Source organism: Xiphias gladius, chromosome 11 (assembly GCF_016859285.1).
Source record: "Xiphias gladius isolate SHS-SW01 ecotype Sanya breed wild chromosome 11, ASM1685928v1, whole genome shotgun sequence".
In the NCBI taxonomy this organism is placed as follows: Eukaryota; Metazoa; Chordata; class Actinopteri; order Istiophoriformes; family Xiphiidae; genus Xiphias; species Xiphias gladius.
In genome coordinates, this window is record NC_053410.1 from 14,449,590 (window position 1) to 14,466,082 (window position 16,493).

Here is a 16,493-nt window from a genome sequence, read left to right on the forward strand (position 1 = left end):
ATTGCACTGCTAATGTCATTTTGCAGGCAAAATGGCTATTTAGCTAGTCACATGTAGCACAGTGAATAGCTTAAAAACTCAGCTTGAAATGTAAAACCAGCATTAATTTTTGTTTTTACAGTTGTTTTGTGTTTTTTGTCGATTGGATATAATGGAATGAGTTGAAAACACAACATTTTAATAGTTGCCTATGACACATCCAGCACACATGGAGCATCATTAGCATTCATTTGGAATTGTGTTTCTCGCCACGTCCAAAAATCCAAAATTGGCTCCCTGAGGAAAATGTCCAAATCTTTAGCTGCTAAGTGATTCACTACGTTTATCAAGTAGTCACTAATTATGTCTCTCTGCTGGTTAGTGTTGAGCAGGTAGTACAGTGCGTTTTAAGAGCTTTTTCACTGGTAATAGCTGCCTGCCACAGTTGGAAATGACACTGACGAGAGCAGTGAGACAGAACCAAAGGAGTTATGTTGCAGACTGAAACACCAAAACAATGAGCTGAAAGATGAGTTGGTGATAACTCTCTCAACCTTATGAGCAAGTCATTTGATCCATTGTTAAAGTAAAAAAAGATTTTAGTACAGCTTTAAGATTAGTCTTTTTAATTGGTAAATGGTGTAGTCCTTATTCTTCAACACCACTACTAACAAAATACTGTCTGTGCTTGGCTTGTAAGCTATAGTTCCACAAGTTTGCTCACATTTTGTCTCTGCAACCTTGACATCTCAGCTGCCAATTGGGCATGTACACAGGGCCGCCCACTCACGCCTGAATACTAAAGAAGCATTTCTAATGAATCTGAAAAGAAGACACTACCAAGACTACTACCACAGACCTTATTTTCTTTTACTTCCCTTCACAGATAAGATGATGTTAACAGTAACTTTCAATATCACTTCATCGCAATAACATAATTTTTGACTGCAAAAAGGTTTTGTAATTTCATTTTGACTTTAAAGGTTTAAAAAGCTGTATGTACTTGTGGCCACCTAAAACATCTCGTATTTAAGAGATTTTTGCTGCCTTAGACAGAGAACCTTCATTTAGATTACAATAAACCATAGCAATAGAGTTACAATAAGCCTGTCAGTGAACACCATCGGGACGATTCATAAACAGTTCTAGCTCGTGATAATGGATGTTAATTCCTTCTGCTTTGGTTGTGTTTGGTTGTGGTTTGTTGGTAGCTCCACAATGGAAACAAAGAGAAGAGACCTGGAGATGTTTCTCTCTTGGGAAAAAAATACTTCCACACACCTTGTTTCTATAAAAGCCAAGGACAGTGAGGTCATTAGTATCTAAAAGACGTACTTTTCCCATTAGGGAGTGATAGACAGTGACCATTGCCAAACAGATGTGAAAATCACTCACACCCAATACACATTTCCCTCACACCCTGATCCCCCAACAAGTGGTTTGAGTTACATGGCCAAAAGCCAATGAAGGGCAGTTGATCTTATTTTGTCCACTTCTCTGTCTTTGATTTGTTGTCTACTGCAGACCGTTGCCTGGGCTGAAGCACACACACACACACACACACACACACACATACACACACACACACACACACACACAGAGCAGCAGAGAGTGGATGTACATTACATCGAGAACAGTGTATGTTAACATACCACTCATCTTACTCACCAGCTCTGTCGACTTGCTCTGGTCCTTACACTGGGTAAATGGAGGAGGGCCACACACAAGTCTAGTCACAGCAGATTCAAAGATTGAGGTAATCTCTCTCTCTCTCACACTCTTGTTTCCACATGCGCACACACACACACACACACACACACACACACACACACACACACACACACACACACACACACACATACACATCGGTCCTCCTCTACTAACAGAATTGAAAACAGGTGCCCACCACATATCTTGCATTCTTCCAAAATACAAAAGTGGTTTGACCTGAATGGTTTCGCTGGAGTGGAGCCACCCTATATGAAAGAAGAGTCCATGTGGATATGTGTGTGTGTAAACATGGAGGCGTTGGGTTCTGTGCAACACAATGGTGGAGCAGCACAGACTCACACTATATTAGAACCACATTTCTCCCTCTTCGCAACCCTAACATGCAGTGTCAAGTTAACATCGGGATAAGTCGCAGATACACCATGCAAACCTAGCAAACTACCGCATTTAATAGCTTTCGATACAGTGATGGTAACAGTATCCTAGTCTGGCTTTGACCGATGTGGATGAATGATCAAACTGCATCAATAGTTGTTCTTAAATCCTTGAAAGTCTTTTTAAAAAATTGCGAATTGGAAACGCCAGTCTTCAGATGACCTTGCTCCAGTCAGAGTGGTTTTTCCTGCAGTCAAAGAGGATCTGGTCAGTTGAGGAACTGGCCTAATGAGAAAAGGAAGGCAGAGAGTTCCTAGAAAAATCACTGGAGCTGTTGCAGAAAAGAGATTGAAACCATGATAGAGGAGCTGATAATAAATGCACCATACTTGGGTTTTTTCCTGGATATTTTAGCAGTTTACTTCCAAATCTTTCATGGCTGGTCATTCTGGTTGTCTGCGACTGCATGTGTGCACGTGGTATGTGTTAAGTATAAATGTTAAATTACTTTGCAGTCCATCTGGATAAAACCTTAAATACTGTCATCAACAATTGTCTACAGCATGTTAAGAACATGCTTCCCCCCTCAGTTCACAATGCTAATTTAATGTACTTGTGTGTGTGTTTAACTGCACAGCTCAGGCTGATGTAATGTGAGTTGTTACAGCTGACTGAGAAAATCACAAGCATCTCTGCTATTACATGCGGGAACATGATGCAATTTCATGCACATATATTTTTACCTCAGGATCAATGATTTTAATCCACAAAGTATGAAAGTATTATCCAAAAATTCAAGGTCTTTGTCTCATGAGTCTGTATTTTGAGGTATTTTTTGAGATTGTGTTCATGAGAAGTGTGGACTCTTAAGATGCAGCTTGATTGCAACATGTGCATCTTTAGATACGGAAAAACACATTGTATCCATAAACAGGAAAAAGGCTCAGAATTTTAATTTCTCTAAACAGCCTTCTCCCCTGTCTGCACATGTCTCTTGAGGATTTGGTTTTGATTTGGCTTTTAAAGCAAGCCAGAACTCAGCTCAAGTCTCTTTGTGTGTGGATGTGTTGTGCTTGTATGTTCCAGACTGACTTTGATTGGACTAAACATCCAAATTGACATTTGCTGTGGCAATAAGCTCTGTCTGGCAGTAAGTCATTATATTTCTGTATTGAATGAAACAAGAGACAGAAAACAAAGTTTTTTCGGTGCTCCCTATTTGCTCTCTCGAGGTGTAAATTATGGGGAATGTAGGAATATATCAGCATTTCTAAACTTAAATCTTGAAGTTCAACACAAGAATTGTTTTCACCAATTCTCTGAATTTGAGTTTTAGGGAGGAAGTGTAAGAAGATGCAGTTTTTTCCCTCTAATGAGCTGTATGCTGAGTTCACTTGCTTCTCTGTACACAGAGATTTTGCACAAAGCAAGCTTGAATGGATGCCAGTTAAATTATTAATATAACTTCCAGCCAAACGTGGTCAAGGCCGGGTTCAAGGTGACTAAACCAGACTTACTCCTTTTTCTAAAAGTAAAAGACTTACTCCCTCTAATGAATAAGGAAGCTTTTATCTTTCAGCTGAAAAAATCCAAATACTGAAGCATTTAAATATGTATTTTCTAAATATGTATTTAAATATGTTTAACTTTATTTTAAAAAATCCCTTTATTTAAAATAATTTTATTTCTGTTGAAAATAGAAAAAATCCTGAATACAAGACCCTTGCATTTACAGTTATTCATTTGGCTTGCATCGTTGTTCAAATCAGTTTACAAATAAGGTGCGATCCATGCAACATTAGATCAAAGAGAAGCCATGAGAATTTATGGTGAGGTAAAAAAAATAAATCCTGGCCAAAAAGATGCTGCTTCAAATTTTAAAGTTGATACATTTCTGACCTGTCTCCCTTTTTTGGCCGCATATTGAAATGTGAATGTTTAGAATGTTGGGAGACAAATGTATTGTAGTTGTATTTGCCAAACTACATGCCTTTTTCATGCTCATTATATTACTTACATATTCATAACACAGTATTAGTTTTCTGTCTGTAACAATTTAAAAACGTGTCTTTCTGTTGTCAACCTGCTTATCATACCTTTAAGTGAAGCTGTTTTACATTTTGAAGACTTTCCAAAGGTCCCCAAGGCAGGTCTGTCTTTTAGGAAGCGACAGAACTATGTATTTCCTTATTTAGTGAGGATATACAGTATGATATAAGTAAAGGGATTCTGCAGCTTGTAAGTAAAACAAATCACAATTTTAAGCTGCACTAGGAGATAACTGTCATGCTAAAAGGTTCATGTGGGTGGTACATAAAACAGCAAACACTTTGTGTGTGAACACATACAGGCCCAGTTTACATAGACCTATGTGTGCCTCAGTGTTTGAGGGAATATGCAGAGCTGCAGAAATGAGACATAGTGCTGACTGATGCTGCCGGCCTCTCTGTTTCACAGAACTGGCTTTTCTATCAGATAGACAGCTTGACAATATCCAGACCCCACTCTTTCCGCTACATACAAACAAAGGCACGCCAACACACGCATACACACAGGCAAATACACACAAATGCATTTACACACAGCTTTCTGGGGTTGTTTCGGGCTGGACTGTTTGTAAGATAAAAGAGAAGTTTGTAGCTGAGTGAGTCCACTGAAGTCTGACCTCTCAGACAGGCCTTCATTGTGTTATGTGTAATTGAGAATTCTGAGACCCACTTTAAACCACATGACAACATAAGAAACTATCAATCTTACAAAACAGCAAATTGAATAATGATGTTGACTTTAAAAGATAATTCACTGTCACTGGGATGTGCACCATTTGTCATTGGCTTGATACGTCTAACAGAAGTAAAGGCAATTTCACATTTGCTTGATTGATTGTTTATGTCTGTGTTTGTGAAACGGCATTTTATTTGTATTGTTTCCATTTGGGAGAGTGATTGTCAAATAAAAATAAGTGCTGCTATTCCACCCTAAAATCACCATTTATCTCCATCTTTTATTGAATCCTACTACATTTCTCCTCTTCAGCATTACACAGATGTGATAGTAATCCATAACAGCTCACATTCACAAACACACATGTGGTACGAGTGCTTGTGCATACACACACAGATTCACAGTGTCTTCGTAATGGCATTACTTTGGTCTGACTGAGATCACAGATTTTTAGCTTCAGGGCTTGCTAGTTTCTGTGTATGAGCTCTTTCATGTTTGGCCTCAGTGATCTGCAGATTTCCTGACACCAGGAGGGTGGATCTACCCAGCATCCTTGTCTCTTTGGAGGAAAGCATAAGATACCCTGCTCTTTTCAGGGAATGAACAAGAGCTTGGCTTTGCTCGTCAGTGATGCTATACTTAGAGCTTGGGCTCGTGGCAGCTGTTCGTGTGTGCAACTGAAATAGAAATTTTAGCAATTGCTCACCAGAAGGCTAACTGATGATTAACCACAATTAAAGGGATAGACTGTTCACAAGGAATGTTACCATTGTTTGCCCTTTTTACCAAGAATAAGACAAACTCATGGCTAACTGTAGTTTAGCAAAAGTACCAGCTCCTCTTAATAATAGGTAAATACATGGTTAAAATGATCCAACACTACTACTATTTTCACTATCGATTTATCTGCCATTTATTTTTACATTAATTAGGTTAAACATTTCGTCTATGAAATGTCAGAGAGTGAAAAAATGCCTACCTCAGCTTCAAAGAGCCTAAAGTGTCGTCTTCGTGTCTTGTTTTGTCTGATCAAATGTCCAAAACTCAAAGATATTCAATTTACTGTTATAATATGACAAAGACAAGCAACAAATCCTGCCATGTGACAAGCTGGAACCTGAGAATGTGTATCAATTTTTCACTATTTTTGCTTTTAAAATGCCTAATCAGCTACCAAAATAGTAGCCAATTAGTTTTCCTGTCGATTGACTATTAGAGTAATTGACAAATCATTTCAGCTCCATCTATTACAAATAACTGATAGCCATTCATTAATATGAACAAATTAATGAAATTGTTTAACTTCTGATCCACTTCATGTTAACAAGCAATTATGAACTTGCTGGTAAAATATGAATATGTCAAAAAAGAAAAGAAAATTACAAAGTATAATGTAATTGTGATTTTGTCCAAACCTTTGAAAATATTTGGTAGTCAGAAAAATAAACAAGGTAACAAGCTCAAAGTATTAAGTTTAAGTAATGTAGAATGTTTGTTTTTCTAACTTTGCCCTCACCATTCAACGTACCCTTAAATTGCAGAAACACAAGAAAGCCATAAATGACTTTGTCTGACACGGGTTATATAGAATAAACAGTAAAATTCCCCAGGAATGAAACTGATACATAAACACGTTGACATTTATTTGATCAAACATGCTGCTCTGACCTGTCATCAGAGAAACCAAATCTTTAGCAGCTTGATGCACCTCATGATGCCTTCATGAAATGTGCGTAGGGCTGCTCACTGTGTCTTGGACTAAGGCTGGTTGCCTTCTGTTCAGATCTCAGGTGAGGAAAGGCCTGGAATTACTCATCCTGACAGCCACATCTGGCGCTACTTTCTCTCTCATGTTGCCCTTAACTCTGCTCCTGCAAACAGACACCACTCTGATTTAACCACAGAGGGAAGGAGTTATGATAATAACGTTATTGGTGGTTATTAATGAGATGGTGAACAGACAGTTTACTCAGGAGAAATACACTCCTAAGGAGCAATGTGTGCAATAAAAGCATTGTTACTGCTAGCATTTTTTTTGTTTTCAGGCTTTGTCCTGTTGTTGCTGGAAACAGAATTGATGCCAGGTGCAACTAGCAATCCTTCTGTTCTCTCTGTTTGCTCTGTGGATTATACATAACCACTGCTCTATTGGAAGTAAAGGCTTACGGTAAAGGCTGAATGAAAAACCACATTTGCGCTCAAGCATGACTTAATAAGCATTGTTCAGTGTTCACATCCATTTATTAAATATTTGAATATTAGTGAACCTTGCACATTTTAACAGTTTAACAGTTGGACATGTATCCAGAAGAATTACCTCACATGTACCCTGGTCTGCTCTGCTTTTGTTTCCATACCACATTGGATGGAGTTATCAGTTTGGAAGCTCAGCTGGTGCCAAACCCATAGTTGAGGCAAATTTTAGCAGGAACCAGAACACAGTCTTTATAAGTTTCCTGTTGAACCTAGGAAGTAAGGGTAGGAGTTCAGGGTAATATTTACATTAATGGAATGACTCAAAACATATTAAATTTCAAAACAAGAGCCTGAGGTATCCAGGAGCAGTCTGCATTCACACATTAAAATATAAACAAAAACTTTTGGCACTCTTACCATATGCCAACATCTGCGGTAGGCCCTCGTCCTTTGCTGTACAGTGAGAATAATGTGTTTTGCTGGAGACAGCAGACTTAAATGTGAGTGAGCAGTCAGCTGCAGAACAGAACAGTCCTGTGCTCGGTGCTTTGAGGAGTGCATCTCCACAGGAGTCCATGATGGGAAAATCAGTCCGTCTGGATTCTCACTAAATGTTGCAGAAGACGAGACTCAGCTGTCATGTGTACAAATGGACACACGTCATGTGCACCTGGAACATGACAACTGATTGCAGAATAAATCCCAGCGGTAACTTGCAGTTTATCCAAAAAAAGGGGATAAACGCAAAATTTCCACACACATTACTGCCGAGAAATGTCATCTTCTTTTGCTTATTGTATATGTTGCAATTTACTGAGGTTGAAGAATTTAGAAGAAGCCACCCTTTTTTTTAAGAGTCACATGGGAAATAGTTTGTTTGTTTAAATGGACAAACCCATTGTTTTTCCAATTACTTTTTTTAAATTTAACGATCTTTAAAACATTTTTCTTTTTTCTCAGCGTTGCGAACTTGCAGGATTCCTCATGACACAATATAACTGAAAGTGTATGTACAAATTGATCATGTTAAAGTAATGAGTTTTTTTTTCTCTGAAGATGTACAAACATTGCTTTTAGTTTGTAACTCAAAACAGCAGTTTATTATATCTGTTTATATTTTATTCAATTACATGAAAACTATAAGAAATTATAAGAGAACAAAGATAGCTGAAAATACATGTGGTTATGATACAGAGAGCACCAAAAATGTAGTTTCAGATATGGTTGTAGATATGGTTCAAACAGTACATGGACATGAGAACCAGTAGATCAGTGAGTTCCGCATGGTCTCCGTCATGTTCATATGTTCACATGACTCCACGTGCATAGAAGAATCAAAGTTACAACTGCTTTGTCGGTTCCTCCCAGCCAGGTCTTTAGACAAACTGTACAACTTTGCCGACTGTGCTGGTCTGCACCTGATCCTGGGGCTTAACGCGCTGCACAGAAACCCAGACAACTCCTGGAACACCTCTTCCACCCTGAGCCTCCTGAAGTACAGTGCTGGCAAGAAGTACAACATCTCCTGGGAGCTGGGCAACGGTCAGTACAGCAATACCCCACATACTGCCTACTAAATAACATGATAGGCTACAGTCTGAGGTAACTAGTGACTTTCTCTGCAACCTGAGGTTATGGCACGTTGCAGAGTAAAATTTTGCATAACTATGGGTGGGTCATACATTCATAAATATTTTTAATCAAAATTTAAATCAAACAAGTTAAAGGGAGGAGGAGTTAGTCCAAAAAAATTACTTTTACACCGATTTTAAATGTTCATGCAAAGAAATATTAAGAATTATCAAGCTACAAGCAGAGAGTCAACAATCTTAGATCAGCAGATTTATACTATACCTCAATTAAATTGTTACCCTAACCTTAATCAAACTGACTGAATGTCAACACTTAACCAACTCTAACCAGATCCCAAAAAAAGCATTTTATATACACAATTTAAATGTGGGGTTTTCTCTTTAATGAAGCGTTGGTCAATTAAAGTACATTTTTTTAAGTAGAAGTTTTTTCTCCACTAAAATTGTGCTATGAGATAGCAGTCATATTTTTTATGTAGCCTTTACTGGTTAGAGAGACGTTGTTTAGAGAATTAACAGTAAGTGTGTATCTAGCAGATTAAATGTTAAAATGAGGGCTCATTCAGGGATGAAACAAGCTGCTAGTCGTCATGTCATCCTAACCATCTGGGTTCCTGGGGAGCTGCAGTGCATGGCCGCACATCAGTTCATATTTTCACATTTCATCTGTAATAAAGCTCACAAAAGACACTTTTATTTTAGCGTAAGCCTAAGAGCACTGTGCCAAATCCATTGATTGAACCATGTTAACATTTTAGTAAGGGCTTGAACTGTAGTGAAAGTAATCATTTTGAGTAAATCATCCAAAAAGTGCAGGCAGAGTGACTTTGCAGAGGTTGAATGAAAAGATGGTCCTTTGAAATGTGATGATAATATTCTCATTATAGCTTTCAGGAATACAGCACAGACACTGCTACATACACGGACAAAACGTATATATTGAAAGATTCATTTTACAGGTCAAAGACAAACTGGTACATTTAAAATCACAATGCACTTCAGTAGAGTGGTTAAACAGCAGTGGGCCTGGAAAAGTTTAGTTTTTCATTTGGGGAAACTAGCTCCCTCACTCTTTGTTGTACTGATTTTGCAAGGCCACCCTGTGTGCTTGGACCATTCCCCTGACACAGAGTCCATCTGTCTGTGTTACTGCGAATTGCCCAATTATCCCTTTTTATACCGGCTGTTGGATAATCTCTAGGAGAGCAAGATTGGACTACAACAACAACAATATCCTCCCCACTGATGCTTGTATAAACTTTATCTCCCTGGCTCACTCTGCTCCGTCTCCTCTTCCCAGAGCCTAATGCCTATCGCAGCATGGTGGGTCGTGCAGTCAACAGCACACAGTGGAGTCAGGACTACACCAAGCTGCGGACCCTGCTTCAGTCTGTACGCTACTACCACCGAGCTCACCTCTATGGCCCCAATGCAGGACGACCCCGGAAGAACGCCATCCTCCTGCTAGATGGGTGAGTCAGCTAGTAAAAACATTGATTGGGCATGATTCCACTCCTTGTTAGGCTATCCTGCTGGGACTAAAAGGGGGAACGTAGTGGAAAGTATGCCGCAACGGTTTCGGACTTTTACTGAGCTGTACTCCGTTTAATTCACACACACATACACACACATTGTAGTAGTTGTCAGTGTTTATGGATTTCCACTCTGCAGGTTTCACGGTCTCAGCTCCAGTTATATCGTGTCAGCCTAAATAAAGTGTCATCTGATTGATAATGTGACGGCACAACGTCCCACCTGCTGGTTTTACCCAGAAGCTCCACCAGCTTCAGTTTGACCGAAGCTATCTAACAGCTCTCTCTCAGCTACAGCCTGTGCCCTCCTGAGATTGTAATTGTTACTGTCAAGTCATTAATGCTTTACTATTTACCATTGTCTAAGGCGAACACATATTTTCAGATTAACTTTCTGTCTTTTAGACAGCTACTGATTCCATTCAGGTCAATATGAAAACCAACCTGAAGAGACAAAGTGAAAAAATAACATTATTGCCACGTGGTAATGTAGTTGTAAGGAGGGTCTTTCATTCTCATGCTTTCAAAGCAGTTGAAATGCAGGTCTCCTGCCCACAAAAACTGTATTCTCAAGCTTTGTTTTTGGGACAATGAAAAAGAAAACAAACAATACACAAACTCTGGCAACATAAAATCACAGTATGAATTTGGTATTGTTTTTGTTTGGCAGCCAGCCTAAGTTTTTTTTTTTTTATGTCAAAGTTACTCATAAGTGCATGAACACACCAATAAGGAAGAGTTTTTGGCACAGTTTATAATACCACAGTAATATAACTTTGACAAAAAAACTGAATCGTTTTACAATGGATTTACCAATCTCGAGAAAGTTTAAATTCTGTGTAAGTATATCTTCCATTATATTTATATAAACCAGTAGCTATCTGAAAGGTATTGACTCAAATCATTTGGAAAATGGTAAGCATTAATGCAGTAGATTCCTGATTTCTTGTGAATGAGCTCAGTTAAAGCCACTGTTATGATCCTTAAATCTCTCTAACATTAAATTCCTAGATGAAAACCTCATTTTGATACGGCCGATCAAATCTTGCTAAAGGCTGTAATGTCAGCATCAGACATCACCGGGCACCTTATCCTACACCTTAGCTTGTTTAATGAGCAACCAAACTAACTTTCACCAGGGAAATGTCAGTTTGCAGGCTTGATACCTAATTAACTTCTCAGCTTCAGCACATTAAACAGCATGTAACCTTACTTGCAAATGTCACGTGGGTGTGGTTAGATGCTGGTATGGTCCTTACTCTTCAATACAACTTACAACATGCCGTCTGCTCATGACATATAGGCTACAGTGCAAGTTTGTTTTCTTTATCTCTTGTTGTCTAGTGATTTTTTGTCTAAGACTATTCCCTGTCGATATGTGTTTCCCCTTACTTAAGTCTGAAATAAACTGTATCCCTAACCCCAACCAGTCATCTTCTGAGATGCTTAACCTGACCCCAACCTCACCCTAATCTAGGGCTACACCTATCCAAAATCCAACCTAAACCCTAACCCCAACCACACCAGGATGTGCTATGGGAAACCTAATTTTAACAAGTGAGAAACACCATTCAAAGGGGGATTAGACCTCGACACAAAATGGACACTCCTGCAGCCTGCCGGCTGCTGTCAATCGAACATATACATCAACATGTCCCTCCAGCCATCTGAGACAAAAAGAAGCTTTTCTGATATTTCCTCAAGGAACTTTCTTCTTCTTTTTAACAAAACAAAACAAAACTATTAACAGTACATTTAAAAAACATGTTGAAATTATTTTAAATGACAAAAAGGGATGACTAGATGTGATTTCAGTTGGACTTCAAAGATTTAACATGACCAACCTTCCCTCTTCCTCCTCCACCAACCACCTTGCTGCTGACACTGAGTATGTAAGCAACTGTCACCAATTTTAACTCCTCTACCATGAAGTTTAGTTTAAAGTTTAAAATTGATCAGGTGCCTGAGACACAAAGTGTACTCTCAGTGCAAATATCAGATCAATGGCAATCAAAGTCTGACGTATTCTTCTCCTCCCACTGTTCTCCAGAAATGTGGATTGCTGGTGCATTGAAAATAAAAAGTCAGTTTATGAAACTGAACAGAAAGATTCTGGGGACATGGGATCAAATTTTGCAAATGTTTAATTTGGATAGACAATCAACTGAAGAGTGATACTTACATGCTTCAAAATTTGACTATTAGCTACATCTCTATGTAACACAAGCCCTAATTCTACCCTGACCACATTCATTCTAGCTACAACCCTGAGATTAACTGTGTACATATGCAGGCTACTTTTGGGTGTTACTGCCTGTCTTAGTTTGTTGAAACTCCTGTAGACAAGAAATGCTTTCTCAGTTGTATTGACCAAATAGATGATGCTATCTCTCAAACATATTCATCACTTCCAAAAAAATAGTTAAGCCTTTCTGAGCGTTTCTGTCTGTTGAAATGGAAACAACCCTGTCTAAAATGGATGCATCAGTGGCCTTGTACAATAAACAGATTGAAAATCAAACATAGATAGATATACACAACTCTGACAATGGTGGATAATCCAAATAAAGCGTGACCTTATGGCGAGATGTTTTCTTTTTCCTGAATAAGAAAACACCTCAGTGCTATAGGAAGACTAGGAGGAGGACTATAACTCCTCCTGTGGGCACTCATAAGAGGAGACTGACGTATATAAACAGATAATGAATAACAATATAGTAAAACGCAGATGTTATACTATAAAATTTGTCCTCAGAGTTTAATTGTTGACAAATACTGTACATTGGTAAACACTCACAAAATGTCCTTTTATCTGCTTAAAACTACATTATAATGTATTTAAAACATTTTATTAAATGCTTGTATATTATTTTTAAATTCTATATAGGGGCATTACCAAACAAGTTTATTTATTTATACGTTTCATGATTTTTGAATAGACAGATTAGAGTCGGTCCTGGGTAGTAACCATCAACATTAAAAATCTACGTTCTGTTCTGGCTGAAAGGAAGCTGTTAAAGCTCTACTAGTCTGTCACCAGAGACACAGTATGGGGGAGTTTTTTTTTACAGAGGTGGAATAAAAGAACTGTATTTATCTGGCATTGTTAAATAAGCAGGGAACAGAATTCCTTTTAGCCAAACTAGAGTCCATAAAGTTTAACTAAAGTGTGCTAAAATTACAGTGCTTACACACACGTGTGCAAGCGCATGTGCAGATACGTGCACAGGAACAGTCTAATTTCTCAGTCTGTCTCACCCCAAAGCTGTCTCCAGGCCATTTCTGCAACCACACACATTTTGACAGGTATTTGGAATACACTGGAGAAAGAAAAATTGGATATGGATCTCCCTCCTCTATGTTCTTGAGCTACTTACAGCAGTGGAACAATTAGGAACTGCTGTTTATCTGACAGAGTACTGACAGTTCGAATTTACTCATAAATAAAAAGGTGTGTGTTTGTGTGCAGCAATGCGTATATGTGTACTGTAGAGTTCAGACTGACTGATGAGCAGTTGACCCAGAGGAAAGGGGGGATGTAGAAGATGAGTGGTGAGAAGAGGAGGTGGACTGAGAGGATGAAGAGGAGAGAGTTGGAGTATCTGCAGGTCACGGGTATCACATTTAACAACGGGGTGATTCTTGTGTGTTTGACACCGTTACGAGGGGGTGGTTCTTGTGTTTGACAGCCCAACTACTCTGCTGCTCTCAGGAAATAAGATGAATTAGACGCTGAGCTGCTCAACAGTCCAAATATCAGAACAGCTCAGACTAAACAAGTCAGAGCGGTGAAAGTTGTGTTTCTGTGACATGATGTTTAGAGATACAAATTTTGGGCATGTCTGACAAGCTGTTACCCCCAAATATGGAGCGATTTTGGTCAGGTAGATTAGGAAACACACACACATACACACAGATGTAAAAGCTTGGGAGGAGGAAGGGTTGCAGCAAGAGGGAGTGTGTATGTGTAGAGTTTGTATCTGTGTACAGGATGAGTCCATTAAAAGGTACACTGGGTTCACAACAGTGTTTTGCCTACAGGCTGCAGAAACAGCTGCAGAAAAGTCAACTAAAGTCAGTTTATTTATAGAACACATTCAAAAACAAAAAACGTTAACCAAAGTGCTTTACAGAGAGGGTAAATTATGGGAGTATTTGATTGATGATTACAATCAAACAAAAACACAGGAATGGTCAAATAAAAACACAGACATAAATAAGAACATATAAGTAAATGAATAAAAGCCTAGAACATCTTGATAAAATCATAACACAAAAAGCACTGGACAGACAACAAATAAAATACAAACAAAAAAAACAACAGAAAATGCTTGATCACCTTTGTTTTTTAACTGGGGGCCTGGAATGGAAAGCAGTGATTGGTCAGCAGATCTGAAGGGTCTGGCGGTGGAATAATGGAAGAGCAGTTCAGAGATGTAACCTGGTGCCAGTCTATGCAGTGCTTTAAAAACAAACAAAAGAATCTTAGTTACTTATAGTAGGGCTATAAAGCGCCCCCCCCCCTTCCTAAATTTTGGCTTGACAAGATATTTTCAAATCATTTGCCTTTAGACTTAATTAACAGGTTACTTTTAATTGACTTAACACTACAGCACAAATTTTTGTTTTCCAAATAACTTGTGGAAAAATTAAAATATGTCTGTCTGACTGCTGTAAAGGTTCTCCTCATCCCCAGGTCGTGGCAGTTAAATTGGTGGGTAAAATGTTATATTATTAATGGTCATAACCGTGAAAATAAGACCCAGGCTGTTTTAAAAAAAAAAAAAAAAAGAAAAAAAAAAAAGAATTTGAAGAAAAAGTGCCACTCAGCTTAAGATACCTCTGTTTTTCTGACTTTCAGGTTCATGAAGAATGCTGGCTCAGTTGTAGATGCAGTTACGTGGCAACAGTAGGTATTTTACCCTTTTTTTCTATTTTATTATTTTGTCTAAAGAAAACCCCAGAATCAATCTGCCATCTTCTGAAACAGTAGACTACTCACTTAACTAATCGTAAATCTCAACAGCACAGGCCATGTTGTCCTTTTGCATCATTGTGGCCACACTGTGTATATGCAGTAGCCTATAATAAACACTATTAACGCTATTGCCTAGTGGCTAATGCATAATGTGGAGAACTGTTTTTATCCTGCAAAATGGAACAACAGGAAAAAGAGCCAGAGAGAGCGTGTGTGTTAAATTAGCAGCACCTGCTATTTGTCTATTCCACATACTGTAGGAATGCATACAGACATATCAATGGTTTGATCTTTTTCCCAATGTTTTATCTGTTTTTCCTTGCACACATATGTAAAATGTGTACAAAACCCGCAACCACTGTAAGCTCAGACAAACCCTGTTTGACTGAGTGAATGGTCATTAAGATGAAGGTCAGGTCTAATTAGGAGAAATTAGAAGAAACGGAAGGAGGATAGGTTGTCAGTAATGCTTAGAAAAACACCACCCACACTGTTAAAATCAAACCATATGCTCTGACTCTTTCCCTCGTTCAATTAGCCCATTTTACACTAGAGGTCCAGATTCCAGTCTAACCAGGCTGCGTGACAGAAACTCTGACCTCTACAAAACAAGCCAAACTAATAAAAGTGGAGACCACTGATTAGCGCGTCTAAGACGAAGGTTTTACACCTCTGTAGCTGGCTCAAGTTTTTTTTAATTAAGCATACTAGATTGGAAAAGCAGCATTGATTATAAAGTGGTGTAGAACATCATATGGCTTTGCTTGAAAGTACATATGTCTGTGGCTTATGGTCAGAGGTGTTCTGTTGGAGTTTGTGGTTGATGAAACATGTTGGTTATGTAATGAAATATTTGTGTACCTCCAGATCACGAAACATCGTTATGTGGGTGGCATTATGTTATGACGTTTTTTCCAAAAAATTATAGTTTCACATTTGCAGCATCCTGTCTCAGTTCTTGCATATACACTTTTGGATTCACCAACAAAACATGATCACATAACCTGGTGTCTCTCTGTCTCTTCTCTTCCTACCCATCTTTCCCCATCTTCCTGCAATGTTAAGTTTTCTTTCCAAACTTCTTTCCAAACATGCTTGCCTGGATGTCTGGATGCATAAGTATTTTTTTCTCTGTTTTCTTTTCAGATCACTTTAACCCTTACCCAGATTTTTTTTTAAAGAAAGTTAAAGCATCTATTCACCCAAATGATGAAAAACATTTTCCCTCTTACCTCTTGTGGTATGTATCCATACAGACTGTTTTGATTTTATTTGCTCGGGTTAAGAGATACAGTACACGTCTGAGGTTTCTGCCTCCTTGTCAATACAATGAAGGTGAATAGACTCTCATTTGTTGTGCTCATAGTGCATTAATAAAAATCAGCA

General features: G+C 38.4%; 1 protein-coding gene across 1 annotated transcript in view; it reads left to right on the forward strand.

Annotated features, from left to right (window-relative positions):
* hpse2 (heparanase 2) overlaps positions 1–16,493 on the forward strand; it is a 65,425-nt gene that overhangs the window by 31,651 nt on the left and 17,281 nt on the right. The window contains exons 4-6 of the mRNA XM_040138549.1: positions 8,374–8,547; positions 9,898–10,069; positions 14,991–15,038. Of these exons, the coding sequence (XP_039994483.1) occupies positions 8,374–8,547; positions 9,898–10,069; positions 14,991–15,038 (394 nt within the window). The remainder of the gene's footprint in view (positions 1–8,373; positions 8,548–9,897; positions 10,070–14,990; positions 15,039–16,493) is intronic.